This window comes from Pseudonaja textilis, chromosome 2 (genome assembly GCF_049901715.1).
Source record: "Pseudonaja textilis isolate UNSWEBS1 chromosome 2, rPseTex1.2, whole genome shotgun sequence".
Lineage (NCBI taxonomy): Eukaryota > Metazoa > Chordata > Lepidosauria > Squamata > Elapidae > Pseudonaja > Pseudonaja textilis.
In genome coordinates this window covers 142,854,187-142,879,351 of record NC_141991.1, presented here as the reverse complement: position 1 = coordinate 142,879,351, position 25,165 = coordinate 142,854,187, and the positions used below count along the sequence as shown (strand labels likewise).

Genomic DNA, 25,165 nt, shown 5'->3' with positions numbered 1-25,165 from the left:
TAGATTGCCATTTTGTAGGTCTCAGTGAAAGAGTGAGCTTTGTTTTGTCTCCTTTCCTCCCCTGGTAATGCGAGAGATACTTTCTCTCTTCCCCCCCACCCCCAAATAATCACTGGCTGTGGCTGGTTTTGGCAGCAAAGTGCTAAAGCGAGCGAAGTGCCCCCAGGGACATCTTTCCTTGCCTGTCTCCAGGTGAGGCTGGAAGAGCCCCCCACAGCTTTTCCTAGGCTGCAGACCTGAGCGTCTCAATCTTCCACCCAGGATCTGAAAGGAGCTCCCACTTCCTCCCTCTACCCTCCCCCAATTAATCACCAAGAGCGGCAGTCCTTCTGCAGGCAGATGCCTGCTGAGAAGCCCCTGGAGTGGCAGCCAAGGGGCGCTGCCCCCCAAGGAGAGCAAAGCCCCCTTTCTCCCTCTGCTTCTCCCAACAGCAGTTGCCCCGAGGCCCCTCCGCTCAGACACACACACACACACACACACACACACACACACACACAGCCTGCTCTTCTGTCTCTTTGGAAGGTGCCAGATGGGGGAGGCTTCCAGCCCAGAACATTTTATTTTGTTATCATTAAGCATTTACATTTTTGTTATAATTAAATAAGTAAGTGTGTGTGTGTGTGTGTGTGTGTGTGTTTGTGTACGATGTATGTGTGTGTGTGTATGTGTGTGTGTGTGTGTGTGTGTAACATTAACAAAAAATAAATATATTAGCTTTTAAAAAAAATTCATATTAGTGGTCCTCGGGATTTAAAAGTATGAATTTGGTGGTCCCTGAGATCCAAAAGGTTGGTGACCCCTGCCTTAGAAGATATTTGTTATTTATGACAACTTCTGGTACTAGAAGATAAAGTTATATCAGCAGTCCAGTCATTACTAAATTGGAAAGCTGCAAGAACTGATGGAATACCCACTAAAAAGGGTAAGCAAAAAAATAACCCAGTCCTATTCAAGTTATGCCAACAAATCTGAAGAATGACACAGGAGCAAAACAATTAAAAGAGGACAATCTATGTTCCAATACCAAAAAAGTGTTTTTTTGTATTTTTTTTTATATTTTAAAAACATCTCTTTTGGTGAACAATGTGGTTCCAGGTTTTTACATTTCAATACAAACATGACCCTAGTTACATCTTTCATATTCAATTTCATATATCATTACTTTTCCCATTTTCTTATAAATTTTCTCAAATATTCTTACAATCATCACATTTATTTTCTCCATTTTCAATTCATATCTTAGCTTATTTAATTTGTCTTTAATTATTCTCATGTCTTGTTTTATAATATCCAAAAATTTTATTTCATTTTTATATTCATTATACTTTTATCTGTCACATTTGCAATTTTATCACATACTTTTATTTCATTATTCAGTAAGTTTCATCTTAATTCTAATAGTTCAAAAATTATCCCCTTTAATTATCAATTTGAGTGTGCCACCCCTTTGTCTTATACATCCCTCAATTTACTCCCCTTTAATTCACAGTAAAAATTGGTCATAATGTAATCACTTTTTAATTATCACATTCTAATTAATAACAATCTCCTAACTACTACATATCACATATACATATATATATTTTAAGTCAGATTCTACATGGTATTCTTTCCCTCAATTACATTCTAAGTCATTTATTATTTCAAATGTATTACCGTATATACTCGAGTATAAGTCGACCCGAATATAAGCCGAGGCACCTAATTTTGCCACAAAAAACTGGGAAAACTTATTGACTCGAGTATAAGCCGAGTTTTTCAGCACATTTTTTGTGCTGAAAAAAACCCCCTTGGCTTATACTCAAGTGAGATTCCCTCTGAAAGAAAAATGGTGTGGAGCTCCGGAGCTGGGCAGCTGCTTCCCTGCTTCCATGTTTCTTTTGCAACTTGTAAGCATGGGGGTAATCAGAAGCAGAAAAGTTCTTGCATGAGGATATATTGTTTTTTCTTTATTTAACTGTTTTTTTTTTGGGGGAGGGAAGACCCACCGTCATGTGAGAATGCTCAGACACGAAATCTATCCGCCTGAAAATAAGTGTGTGTGTGTGTGTGGGGATTTTAACAGAGGGAAGACATAGGGAGAAGGCAAAGCGACGAAAGATCCTTCAGGGGAAACTGAGGGGAGACTCACCCTTGGTCCAGATGAGCCCCTTCCCGCCCCTAAGGAAGTAGAGGCAGCCAGCAAGGGCAGGCAAGCCCCGCTTCGCGGACTCCGTCCGTCCTCGCTCCCACCCAGCCACCCAAAGCCACGAAGTCCCCCAATTGCGCAGCCCAGAATTGCCCTCCCCTCAGGGGGCAGCAACGACGCCTGGTGTTTCCTGAAACGAAGCTCCGCCGTGCAATGAAAGCGCCCTGGCTCTAGGCTCAGGAAACAATGCGAGCCGTCGCCACCACCTCCTCCTCCACCTCCCGAGCAGACTGAAAGCAGCTGGGGCTGAGGAAACGAAGCCACCTCGGCTCGTGTTGTTTTCTGAGATCGCGAGCCTAGAGCCTAGAGCTCAGAAAATAACGCGAGCCACCGTCGCCACCACCTCCTCCTCCTCCTCCTCCCGAGCGGACTGAAAGCAGCTAGGGCTGAGGAAACAAGCCACCTCGGCTCGTGTTGTTTTCTGAGCCTAGAGCCAGGGCGCTTTCATTGCACGGCGGAGCTTCTTGTTTCAGGAAACACCGGGCGTCGTTGCTGCCCCCTGAGGGAGGGCGATTCTGGGCTGCGCGATTGGGGGACTTCGTGGCTTTGGGTGGCTGGGTGGGAGCGAGGACGGACGGAGTCCGCGAAGCGGGCTTGCCTGCCCTTGCTGGCTGCCTCTACTTCCTTAGGGGCAGGGAAGGGGGCTCATCTGGACCAAGGGTGAGTCTCCCTCAGTTTCCCCTGAAGGATCTTCCGTCGCTTTTGCCTTCTCCTATGTCTTCCCTCTGTTAAAATCCCCCCACACACACACTTATTTTCAGGCGGATAGATTTCGTGTCTGAGCATTCTCACATGACGGTGGACTTTTCCCCCTAAAAACAGTTAAATAAAGAAAAAACAATACATCCTCATGTAAGAACTTTTCTGCTTCCGATTACCCCCATGCTTACAAGTTGCAAAGGAAACACGGAAGCAGGGAAGCGGCTGCCCAGCTCCGGAGCTCCACACCATTTTTCTTTTCAGAGGGAATCTCACTCGAGTATAAGCTGAGGGGGTTTTTTTCAGCACAAAAAATGTGCGGAAAAACTCGGCTTATACTCGAGTATATACGGTAATCTGTTGAATTAATTATAGAAACTGATATTAATCTTTCTATTGCAATCCTCAAAATGCATTTTAACTTTATTCTTCATTTTATTAAGTATGATTAGTATTCTTATCATAACTTCCCATTTTCACATTTATTCCAGTTATGTCTATATATGATTTAACGGTAATCCTTAAAAAAGTCAAATGAAGAAGAAATATCAGTTCCAGTTCTTTTCAATTTTAAAATCTATATTCTTATATATCACAACACATTCCCTTGCAGAAACCCTTTTCCTGTTCTTTATCTACCCATTATCTCTAGTTCTCTAATTTCTTTTCATTTTTGTTTGCTTTCTACATCTTCTTATTTTCTGGTCCTTTCTCTTATTCCCCCTTTTTTCCTTTATTTTTCCCCTCCTTTTCTTACTCCAGTTTTTATCCCCCTCCCTCTCTTGAGCTTTCTTCTGTAATTCCCTTTTCTGCTGTTTCCTTTTTCTTTGTCTGACTTTCCAAACAATTCCCTCTTTAGTTCTTCCCTCAAACTTCCAAATTTTAATTTTCATTCTTTTTTCCCCTTGTTTTAATGTTCGTTGTTCCATTTGTTCATTAGGGCTGGCTTCTTCTTTGTACAACTCCTCCCCTTCTGGTTCTCCTTGTACTTTTTTGTTCTTCAGCTTCACCATTTCTAATTTTTGTAATGCAATACTCCACATTTCCATTCTTTCATGTATCATTTCCTTTATGCTTCTTAATTCCAATTTTATTTCCACACAAAGTTCTGCCATTTTTGTGCATTTCAACCAGTGTCTGTGATATTTATTTCCAACAATCAATGTCCATAAATCTTTATTTCCAGGTTACTTCTGTTAATTTCTCTTTCAATTTTTTCCAAAGTCACCAAATAATCCCAGGGTAATTTCTTCACACTTCTTTTTTATCTTTATAATATTCTTGTTTTTCACTTTTCAGGGTTTCTGTATTATTATTACAAAGTTCCTCTCATTTTATATCAAGTTCCAGTTTAAAAAAGGACCAAGCATTTTTCAAAGAGTCACTGAAATTTTTCCTGTACCATTAGGTGGCGCTCTCTGTTATGTCCAAGTTCCACCCTTTCTTTTCACTTTCTTTCCCTTTTTAGGCTTTTAAATTCCAATTACTCAATAATGCCAATTATTAGCTATTTTTAACAAATTCAATTTCAGCATTTAGTTATGCCTGTTTAGTGCCAAAATCATATATTTATCCAGTTTAATTTCCAAGTCTTTTATAGTCAGTTTTTCTTCTTCTAACTTCCTCTTTCAATTTAGTTCTTTTCAAAGTTCTAACACTTCCACCTGTTTCCAATTTTCCTCTCTCTCTCTCTGGTCGCCGCTTTTATGATCTTTCCTAACAATTTCTTTATTTCTTAATTCCGGGGTACCTTAATGTCCATAAATTGTGCCTGGTTCACACTTTGCTCACGACTTCTCCGCTATAGCACATTCTTATTTTCCCGGACTGCCTCCTGTCTTCATGGTGGCCATTTTTGACCACCGCTGCAGCTCGTGTTCGGAGGGGGGTTTCCTTGGCGAGGAGGGTTCCTTGCGGCTCCCCTCAACCCTCCAATCCCCCTTTCTTCACCACCCCTCCAGGGTGGTTCCAGTCCCAATTGGGACCCTCCAACGAGGGAGCCTGGAGCAAAACCACGCAAGATTGTAGATTTCACTCCAACACGACAGGAAGACAACCGGAAATCCCCCCCCAAAATTTTTAATGGTGTATGCAAACTATTGTACAATATCATTCATTTCACATGCTGGCAAAATAATGCTTAGAGTCATCCAACACAGATTAGAGACCTACATGGAAAAGGATATGCCAGATGCTCACTCTGGCCTAGAGAAGACCAAGCAACACAAGACATTATTGCTGATGCATTCTGAACAACTGAAAAGCCAAAGAATATCAAGAAGATGTTAGTATGTGCTTCATCGATTATAGAAAAGCCTTTAATTGTGTCAATTTGTGTAATATGCTCAGAAAAATGGGAATCTCAGGACATCTCATTGTCCTCACAAGAAACTTAGATACAGGTCAGGAAGCCACAGTCCAGGCATAACATGGTGAAACAAACCCAAAATTAATGACAAAAGGTAGAACAACCAGCCTTAGAATTGGCAATGAAGCTATGGAAATGGTGGATTGTGGTGGTCTGACATTTGAAAAATGAGAGACGCAGGGAAACGTCTGAGCAAATGCCAGCCCCGAGAGAACTCGGGTAGCAGTATTTATTAAGAAAATGCAAGTACAAAATCAAAACAATGACTTCAACATTAGCTCAGCAGCATTATCTCAGCCGGGCCTCAGCAAGATGATAAAGTTCCCGTGAGAATATCCAGGCACCAAAGGTCTCATGGGAATGGCTCGGCTGGGTACTGTGAACTCTCACCCACATTCCTGGTCTCTGAGCTTTGCAGACCCCAACAGGACCAAACTCCCATCATAAAGGCACTACTGCCCCATGAGGAGCGTTTGTGATACCCCAGATCTATACAAAGCTGTACGAGGACTTGCAGAATATGATGATTATGATATATTACCACATTCCCTCCTTTTTTATTTATTCAAAGATAGGGGTGTTTTAGTGGCATAATACACAGTTCCTCGCAACTTGATTTCGTACACTTAAAGCTGAGGTACACATTTGAAATAGATTAGGAATACATTGAATACAGCAACATAATATAATAAGTATAATAACAATTATTACAACTAATTGAAGCAATAAACGTAACCATGAGCTGTCAGGAAGCCAATCCCATAGCAAAGCCCAAAGTGACTTATTGAAGCCATCTTTTCCTGCTTCGTGTTCAGCTATGCGGTCTTCCATATCATGAACAGTTCTTGTAATGTTAGGCTCATAATTATGTATAAAAACACAACAATGTGAATGAATTAAAGCACAAACTCCTCCTTTAGCAGCTAACATTATATCTAAAGCATAACGATTTTGTAAAGTAACTTGGCGAATTTCAGACACTTCTTCATTTAACATCTTAATATTCTTAACAGTATCATTAAACATAGCAACAGTAAAATTATTTAAAATATGAATATCTCTATAGTTCATAGCTATTCCCAAAGGTGGGTACATGCATACAAAGCCAACAATTAGTTACATTTAAACTCTTTGCTGCAATCCGAACGTCCTTGATGTAGGAGTTTTCTTTCCATAAATTATCACCAAGGTCTCTAGTTTCTGAGATAATAGCAGCTCTCCGCCTCCGTATTAGAGTCCGTGGAGGCATAAGACGAATGGAAAGAGAGGTTGTGTAAAGTAACTTGGGCAACTCCAATTGACACCAATATTGTCCATAGTCTGAAACAGAAACATTTAAAAGAATCAGAGTTGTAGCACAGGCTGAAGATATAATATCCTTATCAGGTCCCGAGTAAAGAATGTCTTGATCCTTATGCCAGGACCAATATGCTGGAAAAATCAAAGGATGCCGCTGTTTGCAGATTAATTTAGTCCGATTCCCCAAAGGAACCTGCTGCATACAAGTTGGTAACCTCAGATAAGCAGTCATCTTTTCCCAGCCTTCACAGCGCCGCGCCTGGATTGCCGGCATCAAGAGAATCAGGAACCACAGGAACGGAATCAGGAACCACAGGAACGCCATCCTGCTCCTCCGAAACCTCCTTCACTGGCACCTGCGAAGGCGCTTGCGAATGATCAGGCCGAATGCAACGACCAGGAACCCAACGAATTTGACCAAGATGTTCTACTGCTGCATAACCACGTCCCCACGTAATCAGCTCAGCGGGAACCCATGCCGGATCCGGAAGGAATCGCACCAACACTCGAGGCCTCACTGCATCTGTAGAAGGAGAAGAAAATGCCTGCTGGCCGCGCTGCAGGGGGTTACCAGACAAATTTAAAAATTTAAAGTATACAAAGCAAGATTTAAATGATCTTGAATTGCCGGAAGCCCCAGGAGCTTCCCTCCTTTTTTATTTAATTTAGCTAACATGTTCTTGAGCGTGCCATTATAACGCTCCACAATAGCCTGTCCTGTGGAATTGTATGGAATTCCAAATTTATGTTCCACGGACCACTGTTTGCAAAACTGATCAAAGACTGTGCTCCGATAAGCCGCACCATTGTCTGTTTTTAAAGTTTGAGGCGTACCAGCAACTGAAAATGTCTTAATGCAATGATTGGTGACATGTTTAACCGCTTCACCTCTTTGAGGAGTAACCATTAGGAATCCTGAGTAAGTATCCACAGTCACATGTATATACTTCCAAGGTGCAAATGATGGATATTGAGTAACATCCATTTGCCAAATCATTGAAGGTTTCAACCCCTGGGGTTGACTCCCATAGGAATAGCCGTGCCCTGTTTTGAACAAGTTGGACATTGTTGAATTATGGCAGCAGCTTCTGCAGCAGTAAGCTTGAATTGATGTGCCAACGCTTTAGCATTTTGATGAAAATAACTATGGCTGTCCCATGGCTGGACAGTGAGAACTGAAGTTACAGCACTGTCAGCTTTGGCATTGCCTTGTGATAAAATTCCAGGCAAATTACTATGGCTACGAATATGGGCAACAAAACACACATTCACACGCTGCTCCAAACATCCTTGCAACAACAAAAGCAAACGTAGAATATTGGGTGATATTCCAGGAGACAAATAAGAACCTGCTACAAAGGGTAACAAATTATATACATACAAAGAATCCACTATTAGATTAAAATCCTGATTTTGAAAATTTTGAAAAGCCAAAACTACAGCAGCAAGTTCTGCCTGCTGGGCAGACTTCTGCTCTGATGTCACTTTTGTATGCCAAATTCCAAATTTATCTTTCCAAACACAAGCACCAAAAAAAAAAACAATTCCTCCATCAGTAAAGACTGTAGGAGCATCTGATATACTGATTACTGATTTAGGTCACACCCTGTCCCATTGATCTCTTTTTTTGCTGACTTTGACCCCCTCCAGGAGCCCGACATTGCGCTTTAAAATGTCCAGGCTTCCCACAATTGAAACAAGTGCCTTTATTAGCATTTCCTGCCTGGAGAGCCAGAGCTAAAGTCTCCATGTTAAAAGTCTGACTCCCCACCTTTCTACATGCGTTTATCAAATCAGCAATCTCTCTCTCTCCGCTCGCGATAAGTGGATTCAGAATCTTTTTACAATCTGCATTTGCCTGTTCTACCGCTAACTTCAAAAGCAATTCGTTCCGGGCAAATTGATTGTCAATTTGCCTTTCAATAGCCACTTTCAATCTGCTAATGAAATTTTCATAGGGTTCATTGTTTCCTTGTTTGATGTTAGTAAAGGTCTTCTCACCACCTTCGCCGTCAGGGAGAGCCCGTACGGCTTGGAAAATTAACTGTGGGAGAAGAATGAACCCCTCCTCTGGCATTCCATCTCGCTGTAGTTCCACTGTTGTAAAATTACCAGCTCCATAAAGCTGATCTGGAGTAACATTTGCTGTTCCCCTTTGAACTGCCAGCTGTCTCCATTTCTGATCTAACACCAAATATTGAGCTGGAGTTAGAATCATATTAAATAGAGCTCTCCAGTCAGCCGGAATCATTTTATTTCCATAACCAACTGCTTCTAACAATGCCTGAGTATATGGCGATCTAACACCATACTCTTTTTGCTGCTTGCTTAACTTCCTTTAAAATCTTGAGAGGTAAAGGCTTCCACACTCTCTGCGGATTTAAAGCAACGTCCACACCAATTTCTACTGGATTAAGTTGAATCTCCACTCCAAATTCTACCAAATCATCTCCTGATAATTCCCCTCTATCTGTTGCTTCTTGAATAGCTGCAGTAACTGCATCTACTTGAACTCTTAAAGGCAAACTCTTATCTTCTGACAAAGTATTTTCAGTGCCTGACAGTCCTCTGGATTTATCTGGAGGTGCTGTCGGTGGCAATAAACGTACCGCATGGTAAGGCGGCAAACCTTCTTCGGGGGGTGCTAGGAGCGGTTGTTCATGAGTAGCTAACGCTTCCATAAGCACCCTCCAGGTTAACAAAATTGAAGAAGGGGCACGAGGCTCCTCGTGCAAAAATTTCCCTATCTTTTTCCAGGACTCTACTTTAATACTACCTCCCTCTGGATAACACGGAATATGTTTCCAAACATACTGTAATAAGTCCTCAATTTCTTTCTTTCCTACTGCATGTCCTCTACTATGAACTCCAAACTTAAAACTATTCCCAGTGATCTCTCTCAATTCCTGAGATGCTTTGTCTGAGCCTTCGAGAGACCTCCCCCATACTCACGAAAAGAATCTATCTCCGTCCAGCGAAGAAGATGAGGGCCCAGTCGACGTCCACGACGATGAGTATAGGATGCAGGAAACGATAGCTTTCAAAGCTATCACGCCGGAACGTATAGCCTTTCAAACTATCACGCCGGGTCACCACTTGTGGTGGTCTGACATTTGAAAAATGAGAGACGCAGGGAAACGCCTGAGCAATGCCAGCCCCGAGAGAACTCGGGTAGCAGTATTTATTAAGAAAATGCAAGTACAAAATCAAAACAATGACTTCAACATTAGCTCAGCAGCATTATCTCCAGCCGGGCCTCAGCAAGATGATAAAGTTCCCGTGAGAATATCCAGGCACCAAAGGTCTCATGGGAATGGCTCGGCTGGGTACTGTGAACTCTCACCCACATTCCTGGTCTCTGAGCTTTGCAGACCCCAACAGGACCAAACTCCCATCATAAAGGCACTACTGCCCCCATGAGGAGCGTTTGTGATACCCCCAGATCTATACAAAGCTGTACGAGGACTTGCAGAATATGATGATTATGATATATTACCACAGTGGATAGCTTCTGTTTTTTAGGATCAAATATTGACAGTAAAGGAATAAGCAGTCAAGAGATATGCAATAGATTAGTACTTGGTAGAGCAGCCATGATGTATCATTCAAATGCCATGAAGTGTCTACCTACAAAAGTCAGAATTGTGCAAACCATGATATTTCCTATGGCACTCTGTGGGACTGAAAGTTGGAAGTTAAAGAAGCAAAATAGAAAGAGTATTGGTATTGGGAGACCCAAAAGAACAGATTAGACATAGATTGTCACAGACAAAATCGGCCTATATGATTTTAGGTGTTGGAAGCAACTTGATGTCATATAATTTATTAAAACTAAATGAGTAACAAAATTAAGGCTTTTCTCTCTTTAGTCATCATTAGCTTCAGCATCATTATTAGTAGAATAGGAAGCATGTATAATCTGTAATGATGAACATGAACCTTTGTGAGCTGGCCTTATAAATATAGTGAAATCTTTCTGGGGCAAAGCAACAATATAATATGAGAGTTGTGTATGACTAACAATATAATCTACTGTATTTGTCCACTGTTCTTAATGTAGTAAAGAAAAGATTTAGCCCAAGAAAGGCATTTAATGCACTCTGCCAGAGAAAGCAGTGATAAAAAAGGGCTTGGCAGTACTAGGAAACAGTGTGTGCTTTGCTTTGCTTGCGTTTCTCATCACTAGAACAGCAAAAAGAAATGAAAAGCCATAACTTGCAGGGTCATCATTCATATAACCTTCCAAGTTACAGAACTATAAGAAATAGTAATGGGTCATCTTTTTAAAGACTGAGTTAGCCTAAATCAGTGGTTGCCAATCAGTGGGACCATGAGAAAATATTGGTGGTCCACAGAGAAATGTCACCCCTAAAGCAATTTATCCAGGCTGCACGGGAACACAAGGCTGCACTGCCCACATGACCCGCGAGAACACAAGGCTTGTGTTGCTTGCATTGCGATCAACACAAGGTAGTAGTGAGGGGGAAAAGTAGTGATGGGGGGAACTTGCCGCACGAGCCTGGCCTGGCCACCGGGCTGCTTCTTTCCGCTTCTTCTGCTTTTGGCTGCGTGCAAAGCAGCAAAAGTCTTTCTTTCTCTCCCCAAAACTCAGCCAGAAATGAGTCTTTGGGACCCTGCAAGGCATCCTGCTCCAAGAGACTGTGCCGGCAAGTGTCACAAAGACTCATTTCTGGCGGAGAGAAAGAAAGACTTCTGCTGCTTTTGCTGCTTTCCTTGCATGAAGCCAAACGTTTCTTCTCTCTCTCTCTCTCCCTCTCCCTCTCCCTCTCTCCCTCCTCCCTCCCTGAGAACAGAGCTGGAGATGGGATCCTGTGATCCCAAATTAAGAATGATCGGTCGGAAGGAAAATGGAGGGGGGAGATTTTCCTGCAGACTTTGGGGGGGGGGTTCCCAGAGTCTCTGGTCTGTGGGATTTAAAATTACGAGTTTGGTGGTCCCTGAGGTCCAAAAGGTTGGCGACCCCTGGCCTAAATTGATGCCTTATTGATGACTAGGACTATTTCAATCATACCTATTATAAGGGATTATCAGTATCATTACTGAAGTGCAGTGAATGCTCCGATTTCCATGGATTTCTTCGTGAGGGTTAAGAACAATTCACTACAGCAGCAAAGCTTGCTGGCTAGGGAATGAAACATATCACAATATGTTGAGTTGACAGTTAACAAACTTTAATAGGTGAAAAACAGCTACTGTAAATTAGGAATTTTAGTCTGAACATAGTACTGAAGAGGATTTCACAAAAATTCTGTCCATCTACCTTGAATGATAGTTGCCTTTAACAACCCTATTCATTGTACTCTAGCATGCAAGTAATTTAAGTTGCAGCCAGAGCAATACTCCCTTGCTGATTTTAATTCATAATGAGGAAGTTATAGCCATTTAAATAATGTCAGTCTACAACACTCATCTTTAATCCATCTCCCATGCTGCCTGGGATAACTTCAGTACTGTCCTGAAGCCACAAGCTCTCAGCCCATGTTGTTTTCATGAACGCAGATTTGTTGTATGCTGCCCAGAATGACTTGATTGTGAGATGGGCAGATATATGGATAAATATAAGTATATAACGCACTTCTTATAAACCAGAGTAACCAGAGTAAGGAAAATAATACTCATTGGATGCCCTGACTACTACTACTTGTGTTTTTCTGTTTCAATCATGGTGTTAAGAAGCTATAACAGAAAGTTTAAGTAGGGCATGTGCTCCCCTCCTAGTAGTGTACTTTACAATTCTTTTTTTTAAGCATTTCTTCTTTTTGTACATTGTAGAGGTGGCCGTGGGGATCGGACAGGTCGATATGGCGCTGTTGAACAGGTTCAGGATGAAAACTCAGAAGGCCGGAATCAGAGGGACCATGATTACAGAGATATGGATTATCGATCCTACTTGAGAGATTTCAACAGCCAGGAACCTGCTAATGATTATGATGATTCCTCCGAAGAACACAGTGTGGAGGTAAGCTGAGGGTAAAATTTCCTTCCAGTAAATCTTGTCTCCTATTCATTTAATGGTGACCTTCATGCAGTTTTCTCAGCAATAGTAGAGTAATGGCTTTTCTGAGCAATTAAATAACTTGGAGACTTTGAATAACTGCTGCCTCGTGGGTAAGGATTCCTTTGGCTCATGCTTCGGAATGTCTTTCATCCTTTAGAATCCTTAAGGAAATTCCATGCCATTCAAAGTGGAGCTGATTGTGTGGAGGTCAAATTTAGTTACTATTTGTTGCTTCAATTTTTATGTCGCCCATCTCTCCTGGAGGCAGCTTATAATAATTAAAAACTAAGAAAAATCCTCAAACAATAAATAGCAACCTTAAATTACTTGGAAATTGACATAGATGGTAAGAAAGAAAGCAAAAGCATCTGGTGGATGGGGGGGGGTGGGGAATCTTACCTAGTTTGATAACCCCCTCCAGAATAATCTGATCCCACTGGGGCCCTTAGGCCAGTTGGCAGAGTCCAAACTTCAAGCCCTTTGGGATGATCAAAAGGGTGCTGATCTCATCTTGGAGGGGGGCACAATGTTCCAAGGGGCAGGAACCATGGCAGAAGAGGCTCTTCTTTGGGACTTCCAATCCAGGAAAGGGCATAACTGGCACACAACACGAAGTGAGCCATGACTATCACTTGCTCTTCAAGCAGGAGTCATGAGTCCAGGAGAACCTCCAGGTTGCGCACTAGATCTGTCTGGGGTAGTACTAGCCTTCCAGAAATAAAAATAGTAAAAGTCCCGGATCCTGAAGATCTGCGCACCCAAAGCCCTTCGGTCTCATCAGGGTTCATCCAAAACCTGTTATCCCGCATCCAGATCCCCATAGCCTCCAGGCACAGCACCATTTGTATCACTGGGAATGGAGATACAATGTTGAGTATCATTAGCATATTGATTGTACCTCATCCCATGGTGGTGGATGATCTCACCCAATGGCTTAATGTAGATGTTAAAAAGGAGTGAAATACTGAACCCTGCCACCCACCACAAAGGCAGCCATGGACTGGACTTCTCATTCCCTATCAACACCAATCGGGACCTGTGTTGGAGAAAGGAGACAAAACCAGTGCAAGACTATGCCTCCCAGCCCCAAGCCCTGCAACCAGCCCCAAAGGATACCATGGTTAATGGTATTAAAGGCCTCTGAGAGGTCAAGGAGAGCAAGGACGGATACACTAATCCCATACCATTCTCATCAAAGATCAGCAGCCGCAGTAACAATAGCGTTTAGGATTATATACCACCCACAACCGTTATACAGCACTCTCTGGATAGTTTACAGCAGGGCTCTCAAAGTCAATTTACGTGGGGGCGCTGGAGGCAGAGTCTGGGTGAGGCTGGGCCACATAAGGGATTCCACAAAAAAACGTTAAAAAAATATCCTCAAATGTTATACTTTCATATCATGGTGGGGGCCGCAGGATATCGTCCTGCGGGCCGCAATTGGCCCACGGGCCGCGAGAATGAGACCTCTGGTTTACAGTATAAGCATTATTTGCATATTGTCCCCAATAATCTGGGTCTCTTTTTTACTGACTTCAGAAGGATGGAAGACTAAGTCAGTCTTGAGCCCCGTCAAGATTGAACTCTAAGTAGTGGGACAAAGTTTGCCTGCAATACCACACTTTAATCACTGTGCCACCAGTACTGTTTCTGTCCCCAAAACAGCCTGAATACTCTGAAGCTGCCAAGCAATAACCTTTTCTATCATTTTCCCTAGAAAGGGAAGGTGGGAAACTGGGTGAAAATTGTCCAGGCAGTTGGGATCAACAGATTTTTTTTTTTTTATGAGATCATGAACTAGAGCCCCCTCAGAAAATCCTGGAAATGTCCCCTACTGCAATGAAGAATTTATCACTACCTGAACCCACTTGTCACCAAACAGGGGGAGTAGGAATATAATTGACAGGTGGTTGCATTGACAGCATCAAGGACCCTGTCTACTTCCTCAGGTAGCACAGGATTGGGTAAGACCTTTCCCCGGGGATCTCTAATAGACCTGCATCTTACATGGGTTCCAGCTGGGAGCGAATCCAAGTGACTTTGTTTGCCAGTTGTTCAACAGATTCCTCTGTATGGCCCTGGAGAGGATCACTTGAGTGCTCTTGTCCCAGGAGAGACCGGGTGATCCCAAACAGGGCTGCCAGGCAACAGTCTGCAGACGCAACGAGAGTGGAGAAATAATGGTGTTTTGCCTCTCTTAGACCTTAGTAGCAAATATAAGTGATGTCTAGTTGGATTCATCCCTTGTTTTCCTCTTACGGGCTATATAAGGAAATCATGTAGAACTATGTGCAAAATAGTTTAGACGCTGGACCTGGCTTTGTAGATAAGTGCTTGTTCATAAAACATGGTGTCTATTTGGCAGAATGCTTGAGGGCAGCGTAGTTGTCTTGCTAGGCCTTCGCCTGCAAGCTTGAGGGCTTCTTTGTCTAGGTCAGTTTTGGCCTTCCACCCTGCTAAGGTGTTGTCGTCTGTGCTGTTATTTCTTAGGATTCTTATGAGGCCTCCTCCGGATCAGAGACACAACACAGAAAACGAGATAGCCCAAATGAGCATTTGGGATTTCCTGGTGATGGTGATTACCGGGACCAAGACTATCGGACTGAACAAGAAGAAGAAGAACAGAAGGCTAGCAGTATCATTATGCTGAGGATGTTACCTCAGTCTGCCACTGAGAGTGATGTAAGTTGGTTGCTTGGACTAAAAGGCGTTTTGGGATCCTTGATTCGGGAATAGAGAACGTATAGCCCTCCTCCCCCCAAATGTTACTGAACTCGATTGGCATGGGGGTTGGGATTGCTGGCAATTGCAATTGAACATCATCTTGTAGGAACAGCCCGTACAAGAATTCATTAATGTTCACTACTTCTTTCAGTGTCAGTGGAGATTCTCAGTCATCCAGATCATGGCTGTCTGAAAGGTGCTTTTTCAAGAGGCAACTAGACTCCTTGCAGTGATTGTTATATTAAAGCCTCTTGTTACTGGCATTATTAACAGGTTTTTTGCATCCGTAGATCCGGGCTCAGCTGCAGGCACACGGATTCCAGCCCCGTGAGGTGCGACTGATGCGAAATAAAGCCTCAGGTGAGCTTCTGTTCACAGTTTTTTCTACTCCTTTCTTTTGATATGGTTGTAATGGTTCAACTAGCATTTGACACACTGCAAACTAGAATGTGGTATGCTATGCGTGTGTGCTTGTGGAGCAGTTTTGCCCTGTGGCATTATTCAATTGTAGCTTCTGCTGTAGCGTATTTAGGATCTGCCAATCAGTGATAAGGATAAGCCAGTCTTCCAGATGTTAGCAGTTGATTCAGAGGTAGTCCTTTAAGTGCTATTGTCTGTTATCAAAATCCTATAAATGTGGGCCTCAGTGGTTCTTCTATGAGATTCGCCTGAAAAAGTAGCAGAAGATGTGGCCTGTCATTTCCAAGTTTCACTGTATTCTGCATAAGTGTGACTCTTTGGAGGTTTGGTGGTTCAATGTTGCTTTTTGTATTAAGATGAATTCTTACTTGTTCTCTGTCTTTCTTACTTGGCCTCTTTCACAAATACATGGCAAAGGATGAAGACAACCTTTTGGTTATATACTGCACTTTCTATTTGACCATATTTGATCAGATACGTCGGTGTGCCTTTTTAGATCTTTGCAGCCTGAACTAGACTCCATTTTAAGATTGATACCGATGAGACTTATACCTGGGCGTGTGTCTGACTTTTGACCCCACCAGGTTAACTATAATTTTCCAGGCACTTGTGATTCACCAAGGATTTAAGAAAACTCCTGGCTTTTTTTCTGCCTTTTTTGTGATGGGATAGGCGATTGTCAAGCCCCTGTGTGAATACAGCCCTTGATTAGTGAACTTGCTCAGTTTAATAGACCATAAATAGTGCCAGCCTGCATTAAGAAAGACAGGTTGCCAGCAAGTTGGATGGGTATGGTATATGCTCCAAAACAAAACAATGTAGGACTGTTCTGAAAATAAAGTAAGTTGTTTAATCAAGCAGGTAAGTATATTTCTTCTTGCCAAGGTTATTCCCTACCTATCATACACACACTTGCAGGCCTGAGATAGGGCTGTGTACCTTTCTTTTCTCTCCCCCCCCCCTTCCTTTATTTTAAAACAAGGTTTATGTTTTTGATGATAGTCCACCATATCTGCCCTTATTGTTCAAGGCCTCAAGTGGACTGGCAGATACTGCAAGATGGAGGGTACAGAAAGGCACCCTGCTTCTATGGGCAACGAGAGGCTAAGAAAAGACAATTACAATGCAAAATGATTTTTACATTTCAACAAAGACTGGAATTGCAGACTTTAAGAAAGAGCTTCCCAAAATGTAGTCTCTTGAACATTCCCATTTAGTGGACTGGTCTTACCTAATGTCAGTTTGGTTTCCCTTTAAACATTTTATCTTAATTCCAGTGCTACTAAGGAAAAAAAGTGGGAATCTGTGCCTTTTTGGTATTTTAATAAACTCTCGGTCTAGGCACTTGAATTTGTTACATTTATGCAAGCAACGTTTATCATTCTTTATTGCAATAGAAAGGGACTATTGTTGTTTCTGTTGGACAGATGGACCAATAAGATTGAAAGAGTGATTGATGGAGTCATCAGATGAATTTTAAACTGGAATTTAAATCCAATTCTTTCAGAATCAAGTTCAGCAGACTACAGTATTTTATCTTGGTCCTCTCTTGTTATGTGAGGTTATTTTAATCTTTGCTAAACCGCAAAGTCAGTAGGACAAGTGCCATATGTAGCCTCCTGCATAGATTCTTTTAATCAACTATTTCTTAAAATATGAAAAAAGATACTTGACTCTATTAGTTCTAGAAATAGATCTCTTCAAAATTCCCCCTCTTGTCCTTTATCCTTTTGGAAATACAGAGTAGATAAGCATTGACCTGGAAGTTGGGACACCACCATTCTCTTCTCAGTTCTAGGAAAAATAAACAACTAGATGGTTTGAGTAGCAGTGAATAGCATCTGTCCATCAAAAATACCTTACTGGAATGATCGTAAGAGATGCTGGTGACCAGCATTTGAGTCTGCACCACTCCATTTTGCAACTTAGGGTGCCTTTTCTGTGCCTTCCCACTCTACTTTATTTTCTCCCCTGCGCCCTGCCCTTGCCCCATTTGGTACAGCAACAGGGGTGCGTGATGTTGGCTGGATCTGTTGACTAACACACTGCGTCTGTATCTGAATGCTGTCCTCCAGGTCAGAGCCGGGGCTTCGCCTTCGTCGAGTTTAATCACTTGCAGGACGCTACACGATGGATGGAAGCCAATCAGGTTGCTTTGCTGCACTTGAAACCCACAAGTACTGCTACTGTTAATGACCAATCTCAACACCTGGTTCATGTGACAAATCCTAGATGCCTTCCCCCTTAGGGAATCGCTGAACTGGGATTAGGAAGAGCAGCTAGTACTGAAAGTCAGCTATCTTGCCTTGTTTACAATTCCAGGAATCAAACAGAGTACTGGGAACTGGGTGTTTGACTTCTGGGATCTACTCATGATCTAAAAAAAAAAAGAGGGGTGGGTTCAAGAAAATAGGGCTTCAAAGTGACGTTAAAAAATTCAGGCAGCAAGTCAGAACTGGATTTAATTTCCACCGTGGGGATGATAGCGGAATCTGACAAGTTGAGCAGGGGAATTTAGATGCTGATCCACATTAAGGGGATTGTGGGAGTTCCTAGCAGTAAGAAATAAGGGCTCGGGAAATCACGAGTCCTGTGTTCTTCCTGCTCTGAAAATATGCATGCTCAGTGTGACTCTGGCAGTTTATAGCTGTAGCTGAACAGTAGATATTGAAGCTGGCCACCTGTCAGTGGGTGTCTTTTTCTCCATAATCTGCCAGAGATTATTATGACAGGAGTGCAGGTCTAAAATGGAAACTTCCCTAGGTAGATTTTTTTTTCTCTCCTTTATCACAACAGCTGTTTCTTGACAGCCTCTCTGTCTAAGGCCCCATGTTCTCTTTAGCACCATAGGTTTACACTAGAAATGATGTGACATGCCAAGTTTTTAAGACCAAACTATCTGTTCTGACTAGTTTAAAACTGTACTCTTATTTCCAAGTGACTATAATCTGGATGAAAATGCAATCCTAGCCCCGACTGGGTTTCCCAGGGTTTATGCAGCTATGGCAGTTACCTTTGCCATTTCCTTTTCTTCCTGTTTTCTTGTGTTGACAATAAAGTTGGGCCACATGTGCGCATCCCCAGTGGGAGCTGACATGTGTAGCCGCAAGCATGGCTGAGATGATACATGTTGCTCTGGATGTTGGGGGGATGTGGAAAAATTGGGTTGAGAGACATATGATGAGGGTTTCCTTTTAAGCACAGATGGTACAACTGTGTGTGAAACTGGCAGTGTTTCTCTCCGAAGGTTGGCAGTGGGCAAGAGATAGGCAAGGTTCTTGCATGTACCAGAAGGAGGTTCTAGTTAACTAGGCCTTGACTTAGCAGATTTTAGGACTTGGTTTTGGAAAGTGGTTTGGCTTAGTGTTCTGGTCCTCATGGATTATATGCCCATAAAATTGTTTGATGTCTTCACCAAATGTTGAGACCTTGCAGTTGAGTAAAATAGTAATTTTGATAGGCCTTTTAGGGAATATATGGTTAGAGTAGACAGTTAAATTGGGGTGTTGTGTATGGTAGAACAGAATAGAAGTCTAGGGGTGTGTGCATCATTAAAAATCTTATTTAATCTCTCCCCAAAGTTTTCATTTTTAAGGGAGATTGAGCATTTCTCTAAGCATGCCCTTAAATGCTTGACACTACTGTAGCAGAGATTTGTATTGAATGAGGGAGTGGGTAGGGAAATACGCCCATTGTGGGGGCGCAGTGGTACTGGGTTGGGAGAAGAGAAAAAAAGAGAAATGGTGGGGCAGGAGGTCAACAAAGGTTATTCTAGTGGTCTAGAGGTATTGTATAGTGGTATCTCACAGCACGGCTGCATTTCTCTTGTCTGTTTCTCCTTTTCTTCATCTTTCCCTCTTTCTCTCTCCAACACTCTCCCTCCATCACAGCAACCGGACGTCCCGGTGCCTTGGGTAGAAACAGGTGTCGGCCAGATTAGGTGTGCACTAGCCAAATAGTCAAGTTCCAAAACTCTCTCAGCCTATGCTCCCTTCCCTCCCTCACCCTCATCCATTCAGCTGAAGGGTTTGAACCTCTCCTTCTTTCTGCTGCGGCAGTGATGGGCACCTTCTCTCTCCCTCCACTTCAGAGTCTCATTGGGGTGTTTCTCTCCCTGCAGCATTCACTCTCCATCCTTGGTCAGAAAGTCTCCATGCACTACAGTGACCCTAAACCCAAGATCAATGAGGATTGGCTCTGCAGCAAGGTATCTGCTCTTTTCAATCAAGGTGTAGAAGTATTCCGTGATTGGTACTCAGAGCTGTGGGTCTGGACTGCAGTGTGAAGGTTGTTGTCCTGCTGGGGAAACAAGATTAGTGGGCTCAGTAGTGGCCTCGTGTACTTAGAACAATGGCTGTGACATTTTCTAGTTGCAAGGAGTTAATGTTGAATATTAATCAAAAGCAGAAGCAAAACTTCCCTGCTTCTATGATGAAGGCTCAATATAAGTTCAGCCCTCTTGCTTATCTTGAATAGTTTTGCTTCTAAAGTAAGTACGAAAGTGTTATTTTCCTTAATACTTTCTAAAATGAGGATTGCAAATGTTTTTGTCAAAGATTGCAACAAGAAAATAAAAGATACAGAGAAGTTTAGGAAGCTTGACTTTATGAGCAAAGACTGAGGCATAAAAGTAGGACAAAGGGATTATTTTCTAAGTTTTTATTGAATATTTTTCAATGCTTTTTCATCACAACCATTAGGACAAGAATTTAAATTTACGCATTAAGGGATAGTACTAGCAGTACAGTGGCTTTCATTCCCAAAGATCCTATTTCAATAGAATTTCTACTGATAACAAAGAACACATGCGGAAAAAGCTTGTTTGCAAGCATAAAATAATACATAATCATGAAAAAACCTGAACTCTGAGCTACAGTACATTATGGACACCAAAAGCAGGTTGTGTATTTTCCAACTTTAGTTATTTGAAACCACAGCAGTGATGGGATTCAAAAAATTTTTACTACCGGTTCTGTGGACATGACAGGGGAAGGATACTGTAAAATCTCCAGTCAGAGGTGGTATTTGCTGGTTCTCCGAACTACTCAAAATTTCCACTACCAGTTCTCCAGAACTGGTCAGAACCTGCTGAATACCACCTCTGAACCAGAGATGCCAAATCCTTAGATAATGAGAGCCACTTGTGATTTTGCAGTAAGGAATATATCCTGATAGGGAAACACTTTTATAAAAGTGTTTAAACACTTTGATAAAAGACTGCTCCATGGAAGACATTTATTTGAAAAGATTGTCTTTTTTTTTTTCTCTTCTCAATAGTGTGGAGTTCAGAATTTCAAGCGCAGAGAGAAATGTTTCAAATGTGGCATTCCCAGATCTGGTAAGATTAATAGCTTAGTTCTTTTAGCTCTGTTTGTGCCTGTAGAAACTACTCGTAATTCCCCCCTCTCCCCCAATTCATCACTCTCCACTTTGCAACAGAAGCTGAGCAGAAGCTACCCCCTGGCGGTCGCTTAGATCAACTAGTGGCGTTATCAGGGCGTGAACTCAGCCAAGGTCTTCTGCCTCTCCCGCAGCCATACCAGGTGTCAGCAGCTCTGTCCACTCAGCCTACGACCCCCATGTCTGAACCATGTGCAGAGAATGCTAATGACAGTGAGTATAAAATTTGATACACAACAGCAATAAAGTCACTCAATTTTCACGGTGTCCCCCATGAAACTGTTAATTGTTGTAGATGAGAGGGTTGAGGTTTATTAATTAGGTTTTTTCACTTGATTTATTAATTTAAAAACATCAAGCTTCTGAGGAAGATTCCGTAACATTTTATATACAGTAGTTGAATGTGTATATTCAGGTTCAGAAGTCGGTTGGCAGGCCCAGCTTGGCTGTAAAATAGAAATTGGCTGGCTTAATGGGTGTAGCTTTTAAATGTAATGCCTAGCTCTAGAAATTGAGCGCAGATTGGTAAGTTTGATTGGCAAATAGAGGGAAATGTGCTAATGTGTAGATGTTTTATAGTAGGTTTTGAAATCTTATATAGAAGAAAGCTCTTGCAAAAGTAGATTCTGCTGTTGGGATGAATTATGTCAACTGTTTTTGAAAGTAATCTGATATTGTAATTGGTTTGAAATGGATAGTGGAGAATTTATAACGCGGAAACAGGAAACATAGAAAAACAGAACATAAAGACACTGCGAAATAAAGATAGTTTATGAAAATTATGGAGAAATGTGTGATTGCAGTGAGCTCAATACACACACACACACACACACACACACACACTATAGCTATTGGTCAGCTATTTTATTACTGTTACCTTGTTCTGTTCTCCTGTTGAGGAAAAATATACCACAGACTCTTATTTGATAAGAGATATTTTTTTCCCTCCAGGAGAAGAAGAAAATAGTTGCAATAGCAGTAAAAAAAATGAGAAGGGATTCCCTCCCCCACCCCCCCCCGCAAAAAAAACCCCACAATGCTCTGAGAATAGAATTAGAATTAGAATTAGAATAGAATAGAATACAATAGAATAAAATTCCTTATTGGCCAAGTGTGATTGGACACAAGCAATTTGTCTTGGTGCAAATGCTCTCAGTATACATAAAAGAAAAGATACATTCGTCAAGAGTCAAGAATCATAAGGTACAACACTTAATAATAGTCATAGGGTACAATAAGCAATCAAGTCAAACGAGGAAATAGTCAATATAAATCGTAAGGATACAAGCGACAAAGTTACAGTCATATAGTCACAAGTAGGAGGGGAGGGGTGATAAGGAGTGATGAGAAGATTAATAGTAATAGTAGTGCAGACTTTGTAAATAGTTGGACAGTGTTGAGGGAATTATTTGTTTATTCGTGCAGTATACAGGTCCTCGATTGAAGTGTGCTAACAATGTCATTTAAGCTGTTTAATTCAAATTTGGTTTGGCTTCCTATTATATTTAACAGAAAACAATGATAATTAGATGCCCTTTATGGATGTGAGGGCCAGAATCCTGGAAATTGGCAGTATATAAATGCTATTTATTATCATCAATAAAAGAGGAAGCCAGAATTGTATTGGCTTTTTACTAACAGTATTTTCTTAGCTGTGCAGAGTTTTAAATTCCTTCAGGTGAAAATTCCTCATAAGTTTACAGTTACAACTACCATACTGTTTCTTATTTTGCCAGCCATTATCTTAAGAAACCTGAATCCACATAGCACTATGGACTCCATTTTAAGTTCCTTGGCACCATATGCAGTTCTTTCCTCATCGAATGTCCGTGTCATTAAAGACAAGCAGACACAGCTCAATCGTGGTTTTGCTTTCATTCAGCTCTCTACTATTGTGGTGAGTGCAACAATAACATATGTGGTAATTCTGTTTTGTGTTAGAGGTTGAGATCATGAGAATGATGGGCTTTAGGAAGATAATATAATAGCTTAGAAAACAGAACTTAATTGAACTTTTAGTCGGAGGAAAGCCAAGGGAAAGCTATATAAAATATCTTTTGGGATCAAGGCATTATTTCCCTCCTTTCTACTAACTACAGCTAGAGACTTGAGGGGAAGAAAACAGAAAAGGGCAGAAAAGTAGTATAGACTACATTATTTCAGTGTCTGGTTTTGCAATTTTGGGGAAAGTAATCATACTAATACTTACTTTAAGCAAAACAACCTTGGTGCTACCTTAGAGCACAATCCAAAATCTTTTCTGTATTGAGTCCATGCACTATAGAATTATCTGTAGTACAAAATGGAGAATGGAGGTGAGCATTAATAAGATATTGTTCACCTCTGAGTGTACCCTCAAGGACACTTAAATTGCTAAGACGAAATAGCAGTTTCTTTTGGCAGATGGAAAGCAATGCTGCAAAATATGTTGGATTCAGACAGTCTATTTGGGATCAAAGATAACCCAGTGATCCTTTGTAGTTAAGAGGAAAGTTGAATTTGTGTATTGCTGATTCACCCCTACAGCACACTTAATATCATATTAAGCAAACAGTATGTTTGCTGTTCTGAGGGTTTTCATTTCTTGTCCTTTTGTCTCTCAGGAGGCAGCTCAGTTGCTGCAGATACTTCAGGCCCTGCATCCACCACTAAACATAGATGGCAAGACAATTAATGTGGAATTCGCAAAAGGTTCCAAACGGTTAGTAAGAATTCACTTGCCTAGAACTGAGTCTTGTTTGTGTGGGAACGTTTGAGTCATTGAGCTTGGGTGGGTACAAGTTGAATACCATAAAATTTAAAAATTCTTTATCCCTTTCAGGGACCTAAGTTCATCAGATGGGAACCGCATTAGTGCTGCTTCGGTAGCCAGCACTGCCATTGCAGCTGCGCAGTGGGCTATCTCACAGGTAACTGATTGAGGAAACAGAAAGGAAAGAAGGTTGAACAGGTTTTGGACACAGAGGAGAAATAGGGGACTTTTTCTCATTTCTCCTCACACGTATTCTGGAAAATATTCTGACTTGCTAAGAGCACCTCTGGGCAAGAGGGGAACCATGTAGATGTATCCCATACAGCACAGAAATGCTTTTCTTCTCATGCAGCAATATACAGTGAACTGCTGCTAAGTTTCTCCGAAAATGGAATCTACTCTGAAAATAAGCCCTAGTCTAATTTTTAAGCATGTGTCTAATATCCCTACCCCCAAAATAAGCCCTAGTGAAGGGGTTGGGCATGGCCAGCAGAGGAGGTGGTGAGCATGTGCGGGCCAAGGGTCTCAGAAAGCCGAGAGTCAGTGGAGCAGCTGGCTGGCTGCAGGAGGCTCATCTTTGTTTCTCTCGTCTTGCCTCTGGCCTGCGCGGCAAATTGGGATCGCCTGCCTTCTGCCTTGCATCTCTGCCTCTGTCTGCTCAGTGCCGCCGTGCAAAGATGAGCCTCCCACGGCTGGCCACCCGCTCCAGCCCACTGACTCGGCTTTCCCATGGCCTGCGCGGCGCATCCAGATCACCTGCCTCCCCCTGTGCCTCTGCCTCTGTCTACTGCTTGGATAGGGAATTAACGCACCTGCGCAGCCACAGAGTGCGACGACCAAGGGACTGGCAGGTTGCACCAGTTGCTGGATACATAATTATGCATATAATTTAATATTACAAAGCATAGTGCTGTAAAATAATTATCTTAAAAAAGAAAACATCTATTTCTAACTGTTTGAATCTCTTTTTTATTACTGTGTGGGGAAAAGTGTAATGACTACCCTGCCTTAGTAACAGATTTCCTCTTGTATTTGGTCTTCCAAATAGGCATCGCAGGGCCGAGAGTCCTCGTGGGCTACCCAGGATGAGCAGTCTGCTGATTATGGTTATTACCAGCATGATGAACCTTATAGTGCTCAAGAAACCACAGCATACTCGCAGGGGGGATACCTGAAAGGATCCCAGTCTCAGTCTGGCTCTTCTGGGACAGCAGCTGTTGGAAAGGCAGACAAGATCCAGGGGGAAGGATCAATAACAGGTAAGCTCCTCTGCCTCCTATTCCTTTCTAACCTATT

General features: G+C 42.0%; 1 protein-coding gene and 1 long non-coding RNA gene across 3 annotated transcripts in view; one reads left to right on the top strand and one right to left on the bottom strand.

Annotated features, from left to right (window-relative positions):
* The window catches only part of RBM10 (RNA binding motif protein 10), a 39,641-nt gene that overhangs the window by 7,465 nt on the left and 7,011 nt on the right, over positions 1–25,165 (top strand). For both annotated transcript variants that reach the window (XM_087925575.1, XM_087925576.1), the window contains exons 3-13: positions 12,348–12,534; positions 15,064–15,255; positions 15,588–15,657; positions 17,793–17,866; positions 19,838–19,924; positions 20,995–21,055; positions 21,157–21,330; positions 22,854–23,014; positions 23,721–23,818; positions 23,939–24,026; positions 24,918–25,128. In XM_087925575.1, coding sequence (XP_087781701.1) covers positions 12,348–12,534; positions 15,064–15,255; positions 15,588–15,657; positions 17,793–17,866; positions 19,838–19,924; positions 20,995–21,055; positions 21,157–21,330; positions 22,854–23,014; positions 23,721–23,818; positions 23,939–24,026; positions 24,918–25,128 — 1,403 coding nt within the window. The remainder of the gene's footprint in view (positions 1–12,347; positions 12,535–15,063; positions 15,256–15,587; positions 15,658–17,792; positions 17,867–19,837; positions 19,925–20,994; positions 21,056–21,156; positions 21,331–22,853; positions 23,015–23,720; positions 23,819–23,938; positions 24,027–24,917; positions 25,129–25,165) is intronic.
* On the bottom strand, positions 21,427–24,976 carry LOC148127133 (uncharacterized). The gene is made up of 3 exons (XR_015741958.1): positions 24,872–24,976; positions 23,327–23,407; positions 21,427–21,563 (listed from the first exon to the last, which is right to left on the bottom strand). It is a non-coding gene; the product is annotated as an uncharacterized LOC148127133 (long non-coding RNA).